This window comes from Pseudophryne corroboree, chromosome 4 (assembly GCF_028390025.1).
Source record: "Pseudophryne corroboree isolate aPseCor3 chromosome 4, aPseCor3.hap2, whole genome shotgun sequence".
Classification (NCBI taxonomy): Eukaryota; Metazoa; Chordata; class Amphibia; order Anura; family Myobatrachidae; genus Pseudophryne; species Pseudophryne corroboree.
Genome location: NC_086447.1, coordinates 313,928,090 through 313,949,000, shown reverse-complemented (window position 1 = coordinate 313,949,000; position 20,911 = coordinate 313,928,090). Strand labels below are relative to the sequence as shown.

Here is a 20,911-nt window from a genome sequence, read left to right as displayed (position 1 = left end):
ACAGCTCCTCCAGAATCCCCGGATTCTTCTCTATTTGTTACTAAACGCAAATCTTCCATAACGTTTGGAGGAACTTTTGTCCGAAGCCTGGAAACACCCGGATAAGAGATTCCAGGTACCGAAACGGTTCCTGGCTTCGTATCCCTTTCCAGCTACTATGACGGAAAAATGGGAACAACCTCCCCCAGTGGATTCATCAATTTCACGATTGTCAAAAAAGACTGCTTTACCTGTTCAAGGGGCAACAGCCTTGAAGGACCCTTCAGAACGTAAGAGGGTAACTACACTGAAATCCATCTACACAGCCGCCGGTACCTTACTTAGACCCACATTGGTAGGGTCTTGGGTGAATAAGGCTATTGAACATTGGGCGACCTAATTGATTTCTGACTTGGAAGCAGGAGTTCCACTTGACAAATTAATTGTTCTGGCAGAACATATTAAAGAATCAGCAGCGTACCTGGGAGAAGCTTCAAAGGATATCGGCCAAATAGGGGCACGAATTTCAGTCTCAGCCGTAGCTGCTCATCGGGCACTGTGGCTGCGCTCTTGGAAGGCTGATGTAGAATCTAAACGAACGGCCTTACCGTTTACAGGGAAGATGTTTTTTGGTGACGATCTAGACAAGCTCATTTCTCAAGCTACGGGTGGAAAATCCACATTATTGCCGTCCGTAACTCCTCCACCTAAACGGACCTATTCTGGTCCGTCTTTTCGTTCCTTTAGGACATCTGCTTCCTTTCGATCCAGATCTGGAACTTTGCAGGTTAACCCAAGGGTGGAAGAGCCCGCAGTCGCCAACAATCTACCTCTCGTCATCAGGAGCCTAAGTCCACTAACAAAACAGTAGCATGACTGATTCCCTTACCACCTGGGCTCTCCCATTGTGAGTGCACGTCTTAGAAAGTTTCAGGAGGCGTGGATGCACACTTCCACAGATGCGTGGGTGCGTGCCCTGGTGTCCAGGAGTTACATGATCGATTTCGAAGTTTCACCTCCACCACGGTTCTTTACCACCGTTTTTCTAGCTTCAGAAGACAAACAGATTGCTCTTCAGGGAGCGATTCAGTCTCTATTGACCTTAATGCCGGTCCCAGGCCCTCAACGGTTGAAGAGTTACTACTCAAACCTGTTTGTGGTCCCAAAGCCGGATGGCTCGGTAAAACCCTGAATTTTAAGTCTTTGAATCAATATCTCACATATCACAGATTCAAGATGGAGTCGTTTGGCTCCGTGATAGCGGGTCTGGAGCCAGAAGAGTAGATGTTATCACTGGACATAAAGGATTCATACCTACATGTTCCATTTTGGGAGCCACATCAGGAATTCTTGAGATTCGCTATTCTACAGGATCATTGCCAGTTCGGAGCACTTCCTTTTCGGCCTGTCTTCGGCTCCCAGAGTGTTCACCAAGATCATGGCAGTCATGGTAGCACACCTTCGCTCTCTGGGGGTAACGATTGTGCCGTACCTAGACAATCTTTTGCTCAAATCATCAACAGCGGAGAAACTTCGAGAGCATGCCCTGATCACTCACGAAGTCCTCTTGCGACATGGGTGGATCCTCAATTTCAGAAAATCCAATCTCTTGCCAGCCCAGCGCATACTGTTTATGGGACTGATTTTGGATACCCTGCTACAGAGGGTATTCCTGAATTCTAAAAGAAAGAGTCTGCACAGATCGCATGAGTAATGCTGTTATGTCATTCAGTTACCTCCCATAACTCGTATAGGAAAATCATTAACTTGTTAATAATTGTATTATTGTTGTTCGTTGGGGGTGCTCCCTGGAATATATTAGTCATGCAAAAACCAAAGAAGAAAAAGTATTCCACAACGGGGCACTCATTTGTAACTGATTAGACTAATAGTCCTCAATCGAGGTGCAGAATACCTACCCATAAAACATAACCTTTATTATTATTTGTATAAAATACCAATATTTATTAGCTTACGAAGTATCCATAGAAAAAATGTGTAAAAAAAAAAAGTGAATGTGTGACAGAAATATTTAATAAAAAAGATTGAACACACACAGTGTCTTTTTCCAGCGCAAATTAGCAATAATGCCGGAAGTGCAGACCTTTCTGCTGGGAGTGTTGCAGGTGCAACTGCCCTTTGTTCCACCTACTGCTCCGTGGGACCTCAGTTTGGTCCTTCACTTCTTACAATCCTCTGTGTTTGAACCATTGGAGGGGGCGGATTTCAAATTTCTTACTTGAAAAATTGTTCTCCTTTTGGCCTTAGCATCAGCTCGCAGGGTTTCTGATTTAAGTGCCTTATCATGTAAACCGCCTTACCTGATCTTTCACAAAGATAGAGCGGAACTCTGCACACACTCTGGTTTTCTGCCAAAAGTGGTTTTGGCTTTCCACATAAACCAGCCAATCGTGGTTCCTACTTTGAAGGATGACTCCGGGGCTCCATCTTCTCTAGATGTGGTCCGGGTGCTTACTATATATGTCACTAGGATGGCACCCTTGCGGAAAACGGATGCCTTGTTTGTGCTGTATGATGCGGTCAAGCGTGGTTGGCCTGCCTCAAAGCAGACTTTGGCCAGATAGGCTTGTCGAATGGCCAACTTTAATCTATTTGCATTCCGCCCGCCAACCTCTGGCGGTTATTTTGTCATACTCTATGCGGTCCGTGGGCCCATCTTGGGCGGCGAGCCAGGGTGCCTCTCTGTCACTACTTTGCCATACGGCTACCTGGTCCACGGCTCATACTTTTTTGTTCGGTTTTATAAGTTTGATACGTTTGCCGCCTCCGCTTCGCGGGTTGGACGGCTTGTTTTGCAGATTCCTCCGTGCACTCCCGCCCACGTGGACAGCTTTGTGACGTCCCCAGCGAAATCAGCCTCCAGTGTTCCCTAGTGGATGCTAGAGGAAATGGGATTTTGGTACTTACCGATAAATCCTTTTCTCGGAATCTATAGGGGACACTGGACGCCCGCTCAGCACTGTTTCCTGCCTGCGTTGTGGTTCCGGTTCAAGGTTGTAATTGTTAGTTGTTATTGTTGTTCTCCTCTGTTCGTCTCCTTATGGCTCAGTTGTTAAAACTGGAGCTTGTGGGGGATAGAGGGGGGAGGAGTCTGCATTCTCTTCAATTAGTTAAAGTGGCAGCTCCTGATAGCCAGCCCTTCTATCCCCAGCGTAATCAGCCTCCAGTGTCCCCAATGGATTCAGAGAAAAGGATTTATCGCTAAGTACCAAAATCCCATTTTTGAACACTTACGAGACTACGACACCGGATTCGCCATATACTGCTTTATTTGGTAGATAGCAGTGCTCATCGGTCACTTATCCTTTTTCCAAGAAACTGGATGATGAGTTGACGGAGGCTTAGAAACACCCGGACAAGCGGTTTCAGATGCCTAAAAGTTTTCTAAGTATTTATTCATTTCCATAAGCTATGACGGATAAATGGGAGGTGTTGCCTCGAGTGGACTCCTCTCTGTCCAGGTTGTCCAAAAAGTCTGCATTACCTGTTCTGGGAGCAACTTCGTTGAAAGATCCTTCTGACCGGAAGCTGGACACCATGTTGAAGTCCATCTATTCGGCCGCAGGTGTCTCACTTAAATCAACCTTGGTAAGTTCCTGGGTGAACAAGGCACTGGAGCATTGGGCCACTAAACTGATAAAGGACTTACAAGAGGGAGTTCCGAAGAACTATTTATCTTAGTGGAACATATTACGGAATTGGCTATATACCTAGGAGAAGCAGGTAGAGATATCGGACAAGTTAACTCGAGAATCACAGCAGCAACTATTGCAGCCAGAAGAGTTCTTTGGCTTCAGCCATGGCAAGTTGAACAGAGAGACAGAAGCGCTTGACATTCTTTTTGGAAAAGAACTAGACTCGTTAATTTCTCAGGCTATGGGTGATAAATCTACATTTTTACCAACCCATCTGCCACCACCTAAGCGCTCTTATACTGGAATGTTGGAATGTCCTTTCTCTGATGTCCTAGTGGATGCTGGGGACTCCGTAAGGACCTTTGGGAATAGACGGGCTCCGCAGGAGACTGGGCACTCTAAAAGAAAGATTAGGTACTATCTGGTGTGCACTGGCTCCTCCCTCTATGCCCCTCCTCCAGACCTCAGAATCTGTGCCCGGCCAGAGCTGGGTGCTCCTAGTGGGCTCTCCTGAGCCTGCTAGTTAAAGAAAGTATTTGTTAGGTTTTTTATTTTCAGTGAGCTTCTGCTGGCAACAGACGTACTGCTACGTGGGACCGAGGGGAGAGAAGCAAACGTACCTGTTCACAGCTAGATTGCGCTTCTTAGGCTACTGGACACCATTAGCTCCAGAGGGTTCGAACACAGGCAGCTGTCCTCGATCGTCCGTTCCCGGAGCCGCGCCGCCGTCCCCCTCGCAGAGCCAGAAGATCAGAAGCTGGAAGAAGGTGAAATCGGCGGCTGAAGACTCCTGTCTTCATTGAAGGTAGCGCACAGCACCGCAGCTGTGCACCATTGCTCCCACTGCACACCACACACTCCGGTCACTGTAGGGTGCAGGGCGCTGGGGGGGGGGGCGCCCTGGGCAGCAATTAGAGTACCTTTGGCATAATATACACATAATACAGTCAGGTACTGTATATGTGTAAACTCCCCCGCCATTTTTCAGTCACAGACAGCGGGACAGAAGCCCGCCGCTGAGGGGGCGGGGCCTTCTTCCTCAGCACACCAGCGCCATTTTTCTTCACAGCTCCGCTGGAAGGACGCTCCCCAGGCTCTCCCCTGCAGTCTCCTGGCACTAGAAGGGTAAAAAGAGAGGGGGGGCACATAAATTTAGGCACAAAAGGTGTATATTAAGCAGCTATTGGGAAATCACTTGTGTAGTGTGTATCCCTGAGTTATATAGCGCTGTGGTGTGTGCTGGCATACTCTTTTTCTGTCTCCCCAAAGACCTTGTGGGGTCCTGTCCTCAGTCAGAGCATTCCCTGTGTGTGTGCGGTGTGTCGGTACGGCTGTGTCGACATGTTTGATTAGGGTTACGTGGAGGCGGAGCAAGTGCATATAAATGGGGTGTCGCCGCCGTCGGTGCCGACACCGGATTGGATGGATATGTGGAAGGTCTTAACTGACAATGTAAACTCATTACACAAAAGGTTTGATGATGTTGCAGCCGGGGGACAGCCGGGCCCTCAACCCGGGCCTGCCCAGGCGCCTCAGAGGCCGTCAGGGTCTCAAAAACGCCCACTATCTCAGTTGGTTGACACGGATGCCGACACGGAGTCCGACTCCAGTGTCGACGATGATGAGGCACAATTACAGCCTAAAATGACCAAGGCCATCCGATACATGATTATTGCAATGAAAAATGTATTACACATTTCAGAGGTTGACCCTGTCCCTGACAAGAGGGTAAATATGTTTGGGGAGAAAAAGCAGCCAGTGACTTTTCCCCCATCACATGAATTAAATGAGTTATGTGAAGAAGCGTGGTCATCCCCTGATAAGAAAGTGGTGATTCCCAAGAGAATACTAATGGCGTACCCTTTCCCGCCAACGGATAGGTTACGCTGGGAATCCTCCCCTAGGGTTGACAAGGCGCTGACGCGCATATCTAAGAGGGTGGCCCTGCCGTCTCAGGATACGGCCGCTCTAAAGGAGCCTGCGGATAGAAAGCAGGAAGGTATCTTGAAGTCAGTGTATACACACTCTGGTACTCTACTGAGACTGGCTATTGCTTCAGCCTGGATGTGCAGTGCTGTAGCAGCATGGACAGATACTCTGTCAGAGGAGTTAGATACCCTGGACAGGGATACCGTATTGCTGACCCTTGGCCATATTAAAGACGTCGTCTTGTATATGCAGGATGCCCAGAAGGACATTTGCCTGCTGGGCTCTAGAATAAATGCAATGTCCATTTCTGCCAGGAGGGTCTTATGGACTCTGCAATGGACAGGGGATGCCGACTCTAAAAACCACATGGAGGTTTTGCCTTATAAGGGTGAGGAGTTGTTTGGGGACGGTCTACCGGACCTCGTGTCCACAGCGACAGCTGGAAAGTCGACTTTCTTGCCACAGGTTTCCTCACAGCCTAAGAAAGCACCGTATTACCAAATGCTGTCCTTTCGTTCTCAAAAAAGCAAGAAAGTCATAGGTGCATCCTTTCTTGCCAGAGGCAGGGGTAGAGGAAAGAAGCTGCACCATGCAGCTAGTTCCCAGGAACAAAAGTCCTCCCCGGCTTCCACTAAGTCCACCGCATGACGCTGGGGCTCCACAGGCGGAGCCAGGAGCGGTGGGGGTGCGTCTCCGAAACTTCAGCAATCAGTGGGTTCGCTCACAGGTGGATCCTTGGGCTATACAGATTGTATCGCAGGGATACAAGCTGGAGTTCGAAGTGACCCCCCCTCACTGTTACCTAAAATCTGCCTTGCCAGCTTCTCCCACGGAGAGGGAGGTAGTCCTGGCGGCAATTCACTAGCTGTACCTCCAGCAAGTGATAATAATGGTACCCCCCCCCCCCCTTCAGCAGGGAAAGGGTTACTATTCCACACTGTTTGTGGTACCGAAACCGGACGGTTCGGTAAGACCCATTCTAAATTTAAAATCCTTGAACATCTACATGAAAAAGTTCAAGTTCAAAATGGAATCGCTCAGAGCGGTCATTGCAAGCCTGGAAGAGGGGGATTTTATGGTATCTCTGGACATCAAGGATGCGTACTTGCATGTCCCCATTTATCCACCTCACCAGGAGTACCTCAGGTTTGTGGTACAGGACTGTCATTATCAATTCCAGACGTTGCCGTTTGGTCTGTCCACGGCACCGAGAGTATTTACCAAGGTAATGGCCGAAATGATGGTACTCCTTCGGAAGCAAGGAGTTACAGTTATCCCGTACTTGGACGAACTCCTCATAAAGGCGAGGTCCAGGGAGCAGTTGTTGATCAGCGTAGCACACTCTCAGGAAGTGTTGCTACGGCACGGCTGGATTCTGAATATTCCAAAGTCGCAGCTGATTCCTACGACGCGTCTACCCTTCCTGGGTATGATTCTGGACACAGAACAGAAGAAGGTGTTTCTCCCGGAGGAGAAGGCTCAGGAGTTGGTGATTCTGGTCAGGGACCTCCTGAAACCAAAACAGGTGTTGGTGCATCACTGCACGCGAATCCTGGGAAAGATGGTAGCGTCTTACGAAGCCATTCCTTTCGGCAGGTTCCATGCCAGGATCTTTCAGTGGGATCTGTTGGACAAGTGGTCCGGATCGCATCTTCAGTTGCATCAGCTGATCACCCTGTCCCCACGGACCAGGGTGTCTCTTCTGTGGTGGCTGCAGAGTGCTCATCTTCTCCAGGGCCGCAGGTTCGGCATACAGGACTGGGTCCTGGTGACCACGGATGCAAGCCTCCGCGGATGGGGGGCAGTCACTCAGTGAAGAAACTTCCAAGGCCTGTGGTCAAGTCAGGAGACTTGTCTGCACATAAACATACTGGAATTAAGGGCCATATACAACGCCCTGAGTCAAGCGAAGCCCCTGCTTCGAGACCAACCGGTGCTGATTCAGTCAGACAACATCACGGCAGACGCCCATGTAAACCGCCAGGGCGGCACAAGAAGCAGGGTGGCAATGGCGGAAGCCACAAGGATTCTTCGTTGGGCGGAGAATCACGTGCAAACACTGTCAGCAGTGTTCATTCCGGGAGTGGACAACTGGGAAGCAGACTTCCTCAGCAGGCACGACCTCCACCCGGGTGAGTGGGGACTTCATCAAGAAGTCTTCGAGCAGATTGCAAATCGGTGGGAACGGCCACAGGTGGACATGATGGCGTCCCGCTTAAACAAAAAGCTAAAAAGATATTGCGCCAGGTCAAGGGACCCTCAGGCGATAGCTGTGGACGCACTGGTAACACCGTGGGTGTTCCAGTCGGTCTATGTGTTTCCTCCTCTTCCTCTCATACCCAAGGTGCTGAGAATAGTAAGAAAAAGAGGAGTGAGAACAATTCTCATCGTTCCGGATTGGCCAAGACGAACTTGATACCCAGAGCTACAAGAGATGATCACAGAGGAGCCATGGCCTCTGCCTCTCAGACAGGACCTGTTGCAACAGGGGCCCTGTCTGTTCCAAGACTTACCGCGACTGTGTTTGACGGCATGGCGATTGAACGCCGGATCCTAGCGGAAAAGGTTATCCCGGAGGAAGTAATTCCTACGCTGATAAGAGCTAGGAAGGATGTGACAGCAAAGCATTATCACCGCATATGGCGAAAATATGTTGCTTGGTGTGAGGCCAGGAAGGCCCCTACAGAGGAATTCCAGCTGGGTCGATTTCTGCACTTCCTACAGTCAGGTGTGACTATGGGCCTCAAATTAGGGTCCATAAAGGTCCAGATCTCGGCCCTATCCATTTTCTTTCAAATAGAACTGGCTTCACTGCCTGAGGTTCAGACATTTGTAAAGGGAGTACTGCATATTCAGCCTCCTTTTGTGCCACCAGTGGCACCTTGGGATCTTAACGTTGTGTTGGATTTCCTGAAATCCCACTGATTCGAGCCACTTAAGACCATGGAGCTAAAATACCTCACGTGGAAAGTGGTCATGCTGTTGGCCTTAGCATCGGCTAGACGGGTGTCAGAATTGGCGGCTTTGTCATGTAAAAGCCCCTATCTGATCTTCCATATGGACAGGGCAGAATTGCGGACTCGTCCCCAATTTCTCCCTAAGGTGGTATCGTTTCATTTGAACCAACCTATTGTGGTGCCTGCGGCTACTCGTGACTTGGAGGAATCCAAGTTGCTGGACGTAGTCCGGGCTTTGAAGATTTATGTAACCAGAACGGCTAGAGTCAGGAAGACTGACTCGCTGTTTATCCTGTATGCACCCAACAAGCTGGGTGCCCCTGCTTCAAAGCAAACTATTGCTCGCTGGATCTGTAACACGATTCAGCAGGCTCATTCTGCGGCAGGATTGCCGCATCCAAAATTAGTGAAAGCCCATTCCACAAGGAAGGTGGGCTCGTCTTGGGTGGCTGCCCGAGGGGTCTCTGCTTTACAGCTTTGCCGAGCAGCTACTTGGTCGGGTTCAAACACATTTGCTAAGTTCTACAAGTTTGATACCCTGCCTGAGGAGGACCTTGAGTTTGCTCATTCGGTGCTGCAGAGTCATCCGCACTCTCCCGCCCGTTTGGGAGCTTTGGTATAATCCCCATGGTCCTTACGGAGTCCCCAGCATCCACTAGGACGTCAGAGAAAATAAGAATTTACTCACCGGTAATTCTATTTCTCGTAGTCCGTAGTGGATGCTGGGCGCCCGTCCCAAGTGCGGACTTCTTCTGCAATACGTGTATATAGTTATTGCTTACTAAAGGGTTATTGTTATGAGCCATCCGTTGAATGAGGCTCAGTTGTTGTTCATACTGTTAATTGGGTATGGTTATCACAAGTTGTACGGTGTGATTGGTGTGGCTGGTATGAGTCTTACCCTGTATTCCAAATCCTTTCCTTGTAGTGTCAGCTCTTCCGGGCACAGTTTCCCTAACTGAGGTCTGGAGGAGGGGCATAGAGGGAGGAGCCAGTGCACACCAGATAGTACCTAATCTTTCTTTTAGAGTGCCCAGTCTCCTGCGGAGCCCGTCTATTCCCCATGGTCCTTACGGAGTTCCCAGCATCCACTACGGACTACGAGAAATAGAATTACTGGTGAGTAAATTCTTATTTTTGTTCCACTCAGCCTTTTAGAGGACGCCCTTGCGAGGTAGAGGTCGCGGCAAGCAACCAAAAGAACGTGCCATCACGGTCTCCCATCCCACCGGGGCCCAAGTACGGTGGGAGTGCGGCTTCAAAACTTTCAGGATGCCTGGTTCAAGATATCAGACAATGCGTGGATTCGCAGTATCATCTCCCAAGGGTACAAGTTAGATTTTGAAGTTTTGCCGCCAAAGAAATATTTTGCAGCGAGTATTCCACTTCTTCTGGGCAAACGTTTGGCCCTTCAAGGTGCAATACAGTCCTTGGTAGAATTGGCTGTGTTTATGCCGGTACCAATGCTTCAATGAAAGAAGGGTTACTATTACAATCTTTGTACCAAAACCAGACTGTACTGTATGACCAATTCTGAATCTGAAATCGTTAAATCAGTTTCTGTCTTATTACCGGTTCATGATGGAGTCACTCAACTCAGTGATCTTGATCCTGGAATCCAAGGGATTTACGATATTTCTTAACATCAAGGATGTATATTTCCACATTCCGATATGGGAACCACACCAAGCGTTTCTCAGGTTCTCGATTCAACAGAATCATTTTCAGTTCAGAGCCTTACCAATCGGTCTGTCCACAGCCCCCATGGTGTTTACCAAGGTCATGTCGGTGATGATTGCTCACCTCAGATCATTGGGAGTCACAATAACACCATACCTAGACGACCACCTCCTCAAAGCTCAATCAGATCTCATTCTCCAGGAGCATGCTCTATTAACATACAATGTGTTAGTGGAACACGGATGGATAATCAATTTTCAGAAATCTAACCTTCACCTGTCACAGTGTATCCAGTTTCTCGGTGTGATCCTGGACACCAATGTCCAGAAAGCTTTTCTGCCTCAAGACAAAGCTCTGTGTATACAGAATATACAGAATCTGGTCCAAGCTGTCCTCAAGCCAAGGCTGGTATCAGTCCATTTATGTATTCGTTTGCTTGGAAAAATGGTAGCAGCTTTCGAAACTCTGGAGTTCAGCCATTTTCATTCACATCCTTTCCAGCTGGATCTGTTATATCAATGGTCGGGGTCACATCTACACCTTCAACAGTTAGTTTGACTAACTCCTTTCGCTTCTTTGGTGGCTCCAACTACACAGTCTCACTGCGGGAAGGCGGTTCGGTGTATAGGACTGGACGCTCCTAACAACGGATGCCAGCCTCAGGGGATGGGGCGCGGTTATGTTGGACTTCCATCTTCAGAGCCATTGGTCTCCACAGGAATCCCTGTTGCCAGTAAATGTATTGGAACTGAGAGCGATCTACAATGCGCTGGTAAAAGCTGCCCAAGTTCTTCGATCCAAGGTGGTAAAGGTTCAGACAACGCAACTGCTGTAGCGTACGTAAACAACCAGGGATGCGAGAGGGGATACGCATTCTCCAGTGGGCCGAACACAACGCTGTAGTTCACTCAGCAGTATTTATTCCAGGAGTAGACAATTGGGAAGCAGACTACCTCAGCCGTCGGGATCTTCATCCGGGAGAATGGGCACTTCACCCAGAGGTAGTCGACGCTCTGACAGCGCTGGGAGTGTCCGGCGATGGATCTCATGGGGTCTCGTCTCAATCATCAGCTTCCTCAATACATCTCCAGAACACGGGATCCTCAGGCGAAAGCTGTAGACGCTTAGGCCGTGCCTTTGCCGTACAACCTAGTATACGTGTTTCCTCTATTGCCTCTAATTCTCAAGAGAATCAAACGAGAGTCAATCACGGTGATCTTGGTGGCACCAGATTGGCCTCGGAGACCTTGGTTTTTTGCTAGCTGACGATCTTGGCCTCTACCTCTGCGAATGGATCTACTCCAACAAGGGCCCTTCGTGTATCCAGATTTACAGCGACTACGTTTAACGGGATGGCTCTTGAGGCAGACATCCTAAAACGCAAAGTGATTCCGGAATGTGTGATTCCCACGATGTTGCTCGCACGAAAACCTGTTACGGCAGCCCATTACCATCGCATCTGGTGTTCTTATATCTCTTGGTGTGACTGAAAAGGGTTTCAATCAGATTCTTTTTGTCTCACACGGTTCTTGCTCTTTCTTCAGGCAGGTTTAGGTTCCGGACATCGTCTAGGATCCCTGAAAGTTCAAGTATCTGCCTTGTCGGTTTTCTTTCAGAGACGCCTGGCGCTCCTACTGGGTGTGCACAAGGGGTCCTTCGGGTACAACCCCCGTTTGTTCCCCCTACAGCTGGTGCTGGATTATCTGCAGTCACCGTTTTGAACCCTTGGAAGACGCAGATATTAACTATCTTACTTGGAAGACTGATTTTCTATTAACCATAGCTTCAGCCCGGAGGGTATCTGAATTAAGTGCCTTGTCTTGTATGCCTCCCTACTTGATTTTTCATCCTGATAGGGCTGAGTTGAGAACACATGCTTCCCTTCTTCCCAGGGTTGTGTCGGACGATTGTTGTACCGTCCTTACAGGAGGATGTAGTGAGGACATTGAAGATCTATGTGGAATGGACAGCACTGTTATGAAAGACTGATGCTTTATTCGTGCTTTATGATCTTCCGCGGCAGGGTGGCCTGCTACTAAGCAGACCTTGGCCCGCTAGATTTGTTTGACTATTCGTCAAGCCTATCTACTCCAATCTAGGCGATCTCCATTATCCATTGCGGCCCACTCTATACGCTCAGTTGGGTCTTCCTGGGCCGCTAGTAGGGGGGCTACCACGTCTCAACTCTGTAGAGCAGCCACTTGGACCAGTATTCATATGTTTGCCAAGTTCTACAAGGTTTATACTTTTGTGGCTTCATCTTCACAGTTTGGCCATCTTGTTTTGCAAGTTCCTCAGCGATCTCCCACCCAGGAGGGATACTTTGGGACTTCCCCACAGTCTTGAAGTTGTGTCAGTGTCCCCTAGTGGCTGACAGAAAAAGGAGGATTTTGGTACTTACTGATAAATCCCTTTTTCGGAAGCCATTGGGGACACTGGCTGCCCGCCTGCCCGCTGCTGTTCAATTGCCTTCATTGTTGTTATGTTTGTTATGTACTCTCTTCCCTCGTATAGTTCTGTTCACTTGTTCCCATCTCCTCTCGGCTAATTCATAACTGAGGGATAATAGGGGATAGAAGGGGAGGATCCTGTTTCACTTCTTAGATTATTTAAAGTGCCAGCTCCTTGTAAGCCACCATCATAACCCCACAGTCTTGAAGTTGTGCCAGTGTCCCCTATGGCTTCCGAAAAAGGGATTTATCGGTAAGTACCGAAATCCCCTCCCCCCACCCCCTTTTTTTTTTTTTTTTTTTTTTGCATTAATATTTTAATGGGGGGAAAAATGGAATCCTACTTATTATATGAATACTGTGAAACATTGCAAAGTTTTAGAAACATTGATCAACCATGTTTTAATGCTTTTCTAACATTAACAATTCAAAGTTATTATTATTTGATATGATTTATTTTACATCTTTCAATAAATCCAATTTTTTACTGTTTTTTTATTCCTATTACAGATGTGTCCTCCCTCATTGTTGCTGCAGTCACGTTAAACAGCTCTTGTAGTCACGGCTTGTCCCAAGCGCGTTCACTAATGTTGAGCATCTTTTTGTGCATCATAAATAAGGCTGGCATATCTTTACAGTGCCCTGGCACTGCCCGCAAACCCCCGCCAGGAAAAACATGTAAAAATAAGCGTGAAGAAGCGCGCCATGTTGGGGGCGGGGCTTCTTTCTCCAGGCTCACTCGGCGCCATTTCCACCTCCAAGCAGCAGCGCTGGTCCTTCCTCACAGCATACTAGTACCAGGGGCTTTAAAAACGAGAGTACCAGGGGCTATAAAAACGAGGGGGGGGCAGATTATTTCTATACAGATATATAGCGCTGCAGCTCTGGGACACTTGAGGGTGTTTTCATACCTGCACTTTGGCGCTGGGGTGTGAGCTGGCTCCTTTTCTTTTGTTCCCTCACAGGCTTTTCTTTGGGTGCTGTTAGGGAGACAACATGTCTGAGGCAGAATTTTCCTCTCAGGGGGATAATTTATTGGGGACACCAAATGTTTTGGGGGTCCTGTCGGCACCGCCGACGACTGATTGGTTAACTGCTTTAAATGTTGACCAATTAGATGACACAGATACTGACACGGACTCTGATACCAGTGCCGATTATGCTGATTCTAGGTTAGATCCTAAATTGGCTAAGAGTATACAATATATGATTGTGGCTGTCAGACATATTACGTATTGACGAGGACCCCTTTACACCAGAAACGAGGGTCCTTATTTACAAAGAAAAGAGACGCTCGGTTTCTTTTCCTCCTTGTTTTGAACTAAATGACCTTTTTGATGGCATTTGGAATACACCTGATAAGAAATTTCTCATTCCTAATAGGATCAAGGTGGCATACCCCTTTCCCGCAGCAGATAGGGATAAGTGGGAAATACCAGCCACAGTAGACAAAGCCCTAGCACGCTTGTCTAAACAGGTAGCGCTCCTTGTGGCTCAGTCGACGACTCTTAAGGAGCCGGCTGATCGTAAGCAGGAGGCTACTTTAAAAGCTATTTTTACTACCACGGAGACGCAGCTTAAACCGCTTATTGCGTCAGCATGGGTTAGTAGCGCCATTGAAAAGTTGGCTGAAAGTTTATCTGCGGATTTAGATTCTCTGGATAGGGATAGCATCCCAGTGACGCTTGTTATATCAGGGACGCGGCTGCGTACTTGAAAGAGGCTGCAAGAGATGCTGGCCTCCTGGGGGGCTAAGGCTATGTCTATGTCAATTGCGGCTAGGCGTGCGCTATGGACTCATCAATGGAATGCTGACTTTGATTCCAAGAAAAATATGGAGTCCCTTCCCTTTAAGGGTGGGGAACTGTTTGGTGATGCCTTACTGATTTAGTATCAGCGGCCACAGCGGGTAAATCTACTTATTTACCTAATGCTTCTGCGCAACAGAAGAAACCGCACTAGCAAATGCAGTCCTTTCGGCCCAATAAATATAGAAAAGGCCGAGGTAACTTCTTCCTCGCTACCAGAGGTAGAGGAAGGGGCAAGAGAACTCCCGCCTCCTCGAGTTCACGAGCAGAAGTCCTCCCCGGTCTTCCGCCAAATCCACTGCATGACGCCGGGTCTCCCTTACAGGAGACCGCACCGGTGGGGGCACGTCTAAGGCTTTTCAGTCAGGTTTGGTTCGCTCGGGCCTGCACCCTTGGGTGTTACAAATTGTGACCCAAGGGTACAAACTGGAATTCCAAGACGTTCCACCTCGCCGTTTTTTCAAATCACCCTTACCAGTTTCGCTTCCAGACAGAGTTCTAGTCTGTGGAGCAATACAAAAATTATGTCAAAATCAGGTTGTGATCCCGGTCCCCCGGGCGCAACAAGGGGAAGGGTTTTATTCAAGCCTATTTGTAGTGCCGAAGCCGGATGGCTCAGTACGACCAATCCTCAATTCCTGAAAAAATTCAAATTCAAGATGGAGTCTCTCCGAGCGGTGATCTCCAGCCTGGAGGAGGGGGAATTCATGGTGTCTTTGGACATAAAGGATGCCTACCTTCATGTTCCCATTTATCCCCCTCATCAGAGTTATCTCCGGTTTGCAATCCAGGATACTCATTACCAATTTCAGACGTTGGCGTTTGGCCTGGCCATGGCTCCGAGGATTTTCACAAAAGTCATGGTAGAAATGATGGTTCTCCTCAGAAAAAGAGGAGTTACAATTATCCCGTACTTGGACGATCTCCTGATAAAGGCGAGGTCCAAGGAAAAACTGGTACAGGACATTGCACTGTCTCTGCCGCTTCTACAACAACACGGCTGGCTCTTGAACCTGCCGAAATCACACTTAATTCCAACAACCCGGTTGGCATTTTTGGGTATGATTCTGGACACGGTCCAGCTGAGAGTGTTCCTCCCTCCGGAGAAAGAACTGGAAATTCAGAGTTTGGTAAAACTCGTTCTGAAACCACCAACTGTCTCCATTCATCAATGCATTCGATTGCTGGGGAAGATGGTGGCGGCATATGAGGCCCTCCAATTCGGGAGGTTCCATGCCGAGTGTTTCAGTGGGACCTGTTGGACATATGGTCCGGATCCCACCTTCATATGCACCGGAGGATAGTTCTATCCCCCAACACCAGAATCTCACTCCTGTGGTGGCAAGTTCAACACAGCTCTCACCTCTTAGACGGACGCAGATTCGGGATCCAAGACTGGATCCTAGTGACCACGGATGCAAGTCTCCGGAGTTGGGGAGCAGTCGCACAAGGGGTGACCTTCCAAGGAAGATGGTCAAGTCAGGAAAATCTTCTTCAGATAAACGTGCTGGAGTTGAGGGCCATTTACAACGGCCTTCTACAAGCGGAGCATCTTCTTCGAAACAGGCCTGTCCTGATCCAATCGGACAATGTGACAGCAGCAGCGTACATAAACCGCCAAGGCGGCACAAAGAGCAGAACAGCAATGGCAGAAGCCACAAAGATTCTTCGCTGGGCAGAGACTCGGGTAAGCGCTCTGTCGGCAATTTTCCTTCCGGGAGTGGACAACTGGGAAGCAGACTTCCTCAGCAGACACGATCTACATCCAGGAGAGTGGAGCCTCCATCAGGAGGTCTTCTCCCTACTAACGAATCTATGGGGGGTTCCCCACATAGACATGATGGCGTCCCGCCACAACAAAAAACAACTAAAGTATTGTTCCCGGTCCAGGGACCCTCAGGCGGCGGCAGTGGATGCACTGATGTCACCTTGGGTGTATCCGTCGGTGTACGTTTTCCCTCCGCTTCCTCTCATTCCAAAGGTTCTGAGAATCCTAAGAAAATCACAGATTCCAGCGCTCCTTGTTGTTCCAGACTGGCCAAGGAGAATTTGGTACCCAGATCTTCGTCGAAGATCCATCGCCTCTTCCTCTTCGCGAGGATCTGCTGCGGCAGGGGCCGTTCGTCTATCAAGACTTACAGCGGCTACGTTTGACGGCATGGCGGTTGAACGCCAGATTTTATCCCGTAAGGGTATTCCCGATGAAGTCATCCCCACTCTTATCCTTGCTAGGAAGGGTGTGACGTGGAAACACTATCACCGTATTTGGAGGAAATATATTTCCTGGTGCGAGTCCAAGAAAGCTCCAGTGGAGAAGTTTGACCTTGGACGTTTTCTCCATTTTCTACAAAATGGAGTGGCTGCGTGCCTTAAATTAGGCTCCATAAAAGTGCAGATTTCTGCTTTGTCAATTTTCTTTCAGAAACAATTGGCCTCACTTCCTGAGGTGCAGACCTTTGTAAAAGGGGTCCTGCACATCCAACCTCCTTTTGTGCCACCTGTGGCACCTTGGGACCTTAATGTGGTTTTGACATTCCTAAAATCACATTGGTTTGAACCTTTAAGTAAAGTGGAGTTGAAATTCCTCACTTGGAAGGTTGTCATTTTGTTAGCATTGGCATTAGCAAGGCGGGTGTCTGAATTGGCGGCCTTGTCTCACAAGAGCCCTTATTTGATCTTCCATGAAGATAGGGCAGAATTGAGAACTCGGCAACAATTTCTGCCAAAGGTAGTTTCCTCTTTTCATATTAACCAACCTATTGTGGTGCCAGTGGCTACTGGCACTTTGGCTGAGGAAAAGTCTCTGGATATCGTCAGAGCTTTGAAAATTTACGTTGCCAGTACGGCTTCAGTTAGAAAAGCAGAGTGTCTGTTTGTGCTATATGCTCCCCATAAACTTTGGTATCCTGCTTCCAAGCAGACCATTGCCCGCTGGATATGTCACACGATTTAGCAGGCTCATTCCATGGCAAGTTTGCCGTTACCTAAATCGGTAAAAGCCCATTCCTCTAGAAAGGTGGGCTCGTCCTGGGCGGCTGCCCAGGGTGTCTCGGCATTACAACTTTGCCGAGCAGCTACTTGGTCGGGGTCAAACATGTTTGCTAAGTTTTACAAGTTTGATACCTTGGCCGATGAAGACCTAAAGTTTGGTCAATCGGTGCTGCAGAGTCATCCGCACTCTCCCGCCCGTTATAGAGCTTTGGTATGATCCCATGGTTCTTTTGGTGTCTCCAACATCCTCAAGGACGTAATAGAAAATCCTTTTTCTATAAGTCCGTAGAGGATGTTGGGTGCCCGTTCCAGTGCGTACTGTGGGGGTAATTCCAAGTTGATTGCAGCAGGAAATTTTTTAGCAGTTGGGCAAAACCATGTGCACTGCAGGGGGGGCAGATATAACATTTGCAGAGAGAGTTAGATTTGGGTGGGTTATTTTGTTTCTGTGCAGGGTAAATACTGGCTGCTTTATTTTTACACTGCAATTTAGATTGCAGATTGAACACACCACACCCAAATCTAATAGGCCCTACACACTGGCTGATTTTTAGAAAGATATGAACGATCTCGTTCATAAATGAACGAGAACTCGTTCATATCTTTCATTGTGGAGGCTCCAGCGATGAACGATGCGCGTCCCCGCGCTCGTTCATCGCTGGTCCCCCGTCGGCTGTACATGCAGGCCAATATGGACGATCTCGTCCATATTTGCCTGCACTTCAATGCAGCCGGGTGACGGAGGGAGTGAAGAAACTTCACTCCCCCCGTCACTGCCCCCCCCGCCGCCGGGTCGCTCGTTGGCCGTATCCGCCGTCGGGCACCTCTGCGGCGGGTCGGCCAGTGTGTAGGGCCCTTAACTCTCTCTGCACATGTTATATCTGCCTCCCCTGCAGTGCACATGGTTTTGCCCAACTGCTAACCAAAATCCTGCTGTGATCAACTCAGAATTACCCCCTGTATCTGCAATTTAGTTCTGGTTACACACATATTGTGTTATGGTTTCTTCAGCTTGTTGCTGAATTTTGTTCATGTCCGTTGGCATGTGTTCAGTTGAATGCCATGTTATTCGGCATGTTTATGGCGTGAGCTGGTATGATGCTCACCTTGTTTGTGAAGTCCTTTCCTCAAAATGTCCATCTCTCCGGGCACAGTTCCAAACTGAGTCTGGGGAGGGATATAGAGGGAGGAGCAAGGTCACGCCCCTTTGAAAGTCTTAAAGTGCCCATGTCTCCTGCGGATCCGTCTATATCCCATGGTTCTTTTGGTGTCCCCAACATCCTCTACGGACTTATAGAAAAGGATTTACCGGTAGGTATTAAAATCCTGTTTTTTTTTTTATTCCATAGGGGACGCAGGTCGCTCACCCTGACGCACACCTGGCTTGCGGGGCTTTGCTCTGCTTCCGGTTCCCTTGTCCACATCTTCTGTGTGTTTGGACCTGAGTGTGTGCCATTCATCCTTCTCTGTCTTCTCGCTCCTACCTTGGGTTTGCTAAATTAACCTGTGGCTAGGGGTGACGTAAATGGGAGAGGCAGCCTGGGATGCTGAGAAAAGTTAACCATTTGTTGCCCAGACTCCTACTTACGAGCATATACCCAGCGTAAAGTCTGTGTTCCCTGTGGAATCGATGGAATGGATTTAACAGATAACCCGTGCATCTCCTTGTTTATCTGATGATGATGATGAATCTGGATTCAGGATCCTTAGAGATTCACAAGTGCATCATACTCTTTTTGTTAAAAATAAATAAATATATATATATATATATATATATATATATATATATATATATATATATATATATATATATATAATCTCACCACAATTTTTAACTGCGCATGGGATATTTCTCTCAGTCCAATTCCACATGTAGCATAGTCAGTCCTTTTTAATTGATGTGATTGCTGCCAATTCCTAAAAAGCCGATCCACCGGCTGGATACATGTGAAAGAACAGAAAAAAAGGAAGGCGCAATTGTGAGTAAAAATAGAAATTCTTTACTGATAAAAAAAGTACAAGCTCACGTACATCAAGGTAAAATAATACCGGCTCCCATCTCCAAGCCCCCGCAGAAATGCCTCCGGATTGCACCTAGCAGTGCTAAGTGCAATCCGGAGGCATTTCTGCGGGGGCTTGGAGATGGGAGCCGGTATTATTTTACCTTGATGTACGTGAGCTTGTACTTTTTTATCAGTAAAGAATTTCTATTTTTACTCACAATTGCGCCTTCCTTTTTTCTGTTCTTTCACATATATATATATATATATATATATATATCATCATTAATGTCTATTCATGGGGCAAATAGTGTTGTCTTCTAGCAGAGATCTGCTCCTAGTTTCTGTTGTGTAATACCATTTTCTAAGGATCCAACTTCTATTTCTGTTTCTGTAAACCTGCATCACACCTCACCTTGCAGGGTTATGCTTCGCTATACACAAAGTACTACAATGTGAGAAAAACTTTAACAATGACTTTGCTGATCAACCTGGGCGTGGTTTTTTTTCAGGTTGAAGAAGGAGAAGGAACTGAGAGTCGAGAGACGAGAAAGAAATGCTGCAAAGAAACAGCGACTTGACCTAGAAAGAAAGTTCCCACACATAGCTAACAAATCCTGAAGTAAATTGTTTGTGTAATTGTGAAATAAAAAAATAAAAAGTTACGTATTTGTCCCTAAGCAACGTTTTTCTTTTGATTCATTATGTATGCTGTATAAGCCTATAAAATATGACACTTGCCTTTCATACATACTGCATGAGTACTAGGGATGTGCGCCAGCCCAAATCTCAGGTTTTGGATCTGTATCTCCTTCGTGTTTGGGACCTGTATTTGTTTTGCCCTTAATGCCCTTGTTTTGAGTCTGTATTTTTATTTTATTTTTTTAAATCATAAAAACAGATAAATTAACAAAATTTGGGGATGTTTTTGTTCCTACAGTATTATTAACCTCAATAGCATTAATTTCCACTTATTTCCAGTCAAGTTTGACCACCTCACAGCTCACTATATTGTTTTCATCCAGTTTAGGCCAAAGGTTGCACCGAGGTAGCTGGATGACTGAGCTAAGTGACAGCAGTGGGCGGCGCAAACATGTGGCACTTAAACTTTCAACATTGCACATCTAGGGAACAGAATGGCACTGCAGTAGCAGACAGGAATTCAGTTTAATAAACTATACAACTGTTTGTCATCAACACAACTAGTCAGCAATGCTCCAAACAGCACATATTGCAAAGAAAAGAGGTGCAACATGGAATTGTTCGTGGGCCCTCCCACCCACTAGGAATAGTAATTAAACACTGCGGTTTAATTTCACCAACAGTGTTGCACAACACGTGTATGAATTAGAAATAGTGATCAAACAGTGCGGTTGACCTTCACCTTCAGTGCCGCACAATACGTGTATGAGTAGGAAATCAAATATATTACTGTGGTACCACCTACGCCCACAGCGTCAC

The 20,911-nt window shown here is 47.6% G+C and overlaps 1 protein-coding gene across 2 annotated transcripts in view; it reads left to right on the top strand.

Annotated features, from left to right (window-relative positions):
- The window catches only part of MRPL47 (mitochondrial ribosomal protein L47), a 140,136-nt gene extending 120,006 nt beyond the window's left edge, over positions 1-20,130 (top strand). For both annotated transcript variants that reach the window (XM_063916316.1, XM_063916317.1), the window contains exon 7: positions 19,963-20,130. In XM_063916316.1, coding sequence (XP_063772386.1) covers positions 19,963-20,071 — 109 coding nt within the window. In that variant the 3' untranslated portion in view covers positions 20,072-20,130. The remainder of the gene's footprint in view (positions 1-19,962) is intronic.
- The last annotated feature ends 781 nt before the right edge of the window (positions 20,131-20,911 follow it).